General features: G+C 44.4%; 1 protein-coding gene across 1 annotated transcript in view; it reads left to right on the top strand.

Moving 5' to 3' along the window:
• Window positions 1-291: 291 nt before the first annotated feature.
• LOC116380003 (cullin-associated NEDD8-dissociated protein 1-like) overlaps window positions 292-2,212 on the top strand; it is a gene marked incomplete at its 3' end in the record, with an annotated part of 2,779 nt that continues 858 nt past the window's right edge. The window contains exons 1-5 of the mRNA XM_031841955.1: window positions 292-441; window positions 658-812; window positions 1,220-1,343; window positions 1,547-1,604; window positions 1,741-1,939. Of these exons, the coding sequence (XP_031697815.1) occupies window positions 302-441; window positions 658-812; window positions 1,220-1,343; window positions 1,547-1,604; window positions 1,741-1,939 (676 nt within the window). The remainder of the gene's footprint in view (window positions 442-657; window positions 813-1,219; window positions 1,344-1,546; window positions 1,605-1,740; window positions 1,940-2,212) is intronic.

The raw sequence follows: 2,212 nt of genomic DNA, 5'->3' as shown, positions 1-2,212 counted from the left end.
GTGTGTGTGTGTGTGTGTGTGTGTGTGTGTGTGTGTGTGTGTGTGTGCGTGTATGTGTGTGTGTATTTGTTGGTGTGCGTGTGTGTGTGTATGTGTGTGTGTGTGTGTGTGTGTATGTGTGTGTGTATTTGTTGGTGTGTGTGTATGTGTGTGCGTGTATGTGTGCATGTGTGTGAGTGTGTGTGTGTGTGTGTGTGTGCGTGTATGTGCGTGTATGTGTGTGTGTATTTGTTGGTGTGCGTGTGTGTGTATGTGTGTGTGTGTGTGTGTGTGTGTGTGTGTGTGTGTGTGTGCCAGCTTCATGGCCACTAACGACCTGATGCTGGAGCTCCAGAAGGACAGCATCAAGCTGGATGAGGACAGCGAGAGGAAGGTGGTGATGATGCTGCTCAAACTGCTGGAGGACAAGAACGGGGAGGTCCAGAACCTGGCGGTGAAATGGTTCGTGTTCTTCTCAATATGGAGACGGATATTAATGCGTTTCTCTAGAGATAGAGGTTCCAATGATCAGCAGAGTAACAAAAATACAAAATAGGTACAAAATGCCTTCACTGATGTTTTTAGTGTAGTTTCTCAGACTGTGTCAGAGGTTGTGATGTACTGATGAAGATCAGCTGATGATGATTGATGTACTCATTGGGTGCGTTTGATTTGCAGCCTGGCTCCTCTGGTGAGTAAAGTGAAGGAGCCTCAGGTGGAGACGATGGTGGAAACGCTGTGTTCCAACATGACGTCAGACAAAGAACAGCTGAGAGACATCTCCAGCATGGGACTGAAGACCGTGATCGCTGAGCTGCCTCTGTCTTCATCAGGTGACATCACCTATTTATTCTCATTTAAAACTAAAAATACACTTTATTATTTTCACCAAAAACCAAACAATGACATAGATATACAATATTGAACTGATGCTACTGTTACATCATGACCTGTTAGACCATTTCTGTGTCACTTCTCCTCAAACCGTGTTTCTAAATTTGAAAAAATAAATACAGAGAAAATTATAAAGCATTTCATTATTTCCAGTGAGTTATATTTATCACTTATAGTTATTTCAGGGTGCTGAATTCCTGAAGGCAACAAAAACAAGTCACTTGTGTGTTTTGTTGGGCTGTTTTAGAAAATCATCAAAACAGCATGTGTTTTTGTTACATATATGTTTTTTAGTTGCCAGGTCTGTTGCTGTTTTACCCTTTTGTGTTATTTATGCGGTTGCCAGGTTTGAGCCTGACGGTCAGTGTGTGTAAGAAGATCACCTCCCATCTGATTGGTGCCATGGGGAAACAAGAAGACGTGTCGGTTCAGCTGGAGGCTCTGGACATCCTGTCGGACATGTTGGGAAGGTAACGACCAAAACATTATAACACACATGAGTCAGCATTTTTTCACTTCCTGTTCCGTTGTCACCTTTCCTTCAAAATTCCTTTATAGACTAACATGAAGTCATGAAGTCATGAAGTCATGAGCGTAACGTGAGCTGCTAGCAAAGACTGGAAAAGACTCTAGATTGATTGATTGATTGATTAATTATTTTTTTATTCTCCAGAATGAGTGGTGCACTGGTCAGTTTTCACAGCTCTCTGCTCTCTAGTCTGCTGCCTCAGGTAAGAAACTGTAAATTGATTGATTTCATTTTAACTGTGGACGTACACAGAATAGCAGTAGTATTTGTAAAAGTGCTTTTTTCATTCATTCATTCATCTATTCATTCACCCCCTCTTCCCTCTGACTCTCCGTCAGTTAACCAGCCCCAGGATGGCGGTCAGGAAGCGCTCCATCTTGGCTCTCGGCCACCTGGTGCCCTGCTGTAGCCCCGCCCTCTTCTCCCAGCTGACTGAACACCTGTTGACAGAGTTGGCCAAAGACCCGCCCACTTCGATGACGAGGACGTACATCCAGTGCCTAGCAACCATCAGCCGTCAGGGTGGCCATCGAGTCGGTGAGATCTGTAGCTGCGGTCATGTGACCATTTTAAGGTTGTGACATTAATCAGTTTTCATGCTGATTTATTTGCTCAGGTGCTCTGTTCACTACCTGTTCAGGTACTCTGTTCACTACCTGTTCAGGTACTCTGTTCACTACCTGTTCAGGTGCTCTGTTCACTACCTGCTCAGGTACTCTGTTCACTACCTGTTCAGGTGCTCTGTTCACTACCTGTTCAGGTGCTCTGTTCACTACCTGCTCAGGTGCTCTGTTCACTACCTGCTCAGGT

Source organism: Anarrhichthys ocellatus, unplaced genomic scaffold, assembly GCF_004355925.1.
Source record: "Anarrhichthys ocellatus isolate YVR2014 unplaced genomic scaffold, GSC_Weel_1.0 scaffold5794, whole genome shotgun sequence".
NCBI lineage: Eukaryota > Metazoa > Chordata > Actinopteri > Perciformes > Anarhichadidae > Anarrhichthys > Anarrhichthys ocellatus.
This window is presented reverse-complemented; position numbering and strand designations above follow the sequence as displayed.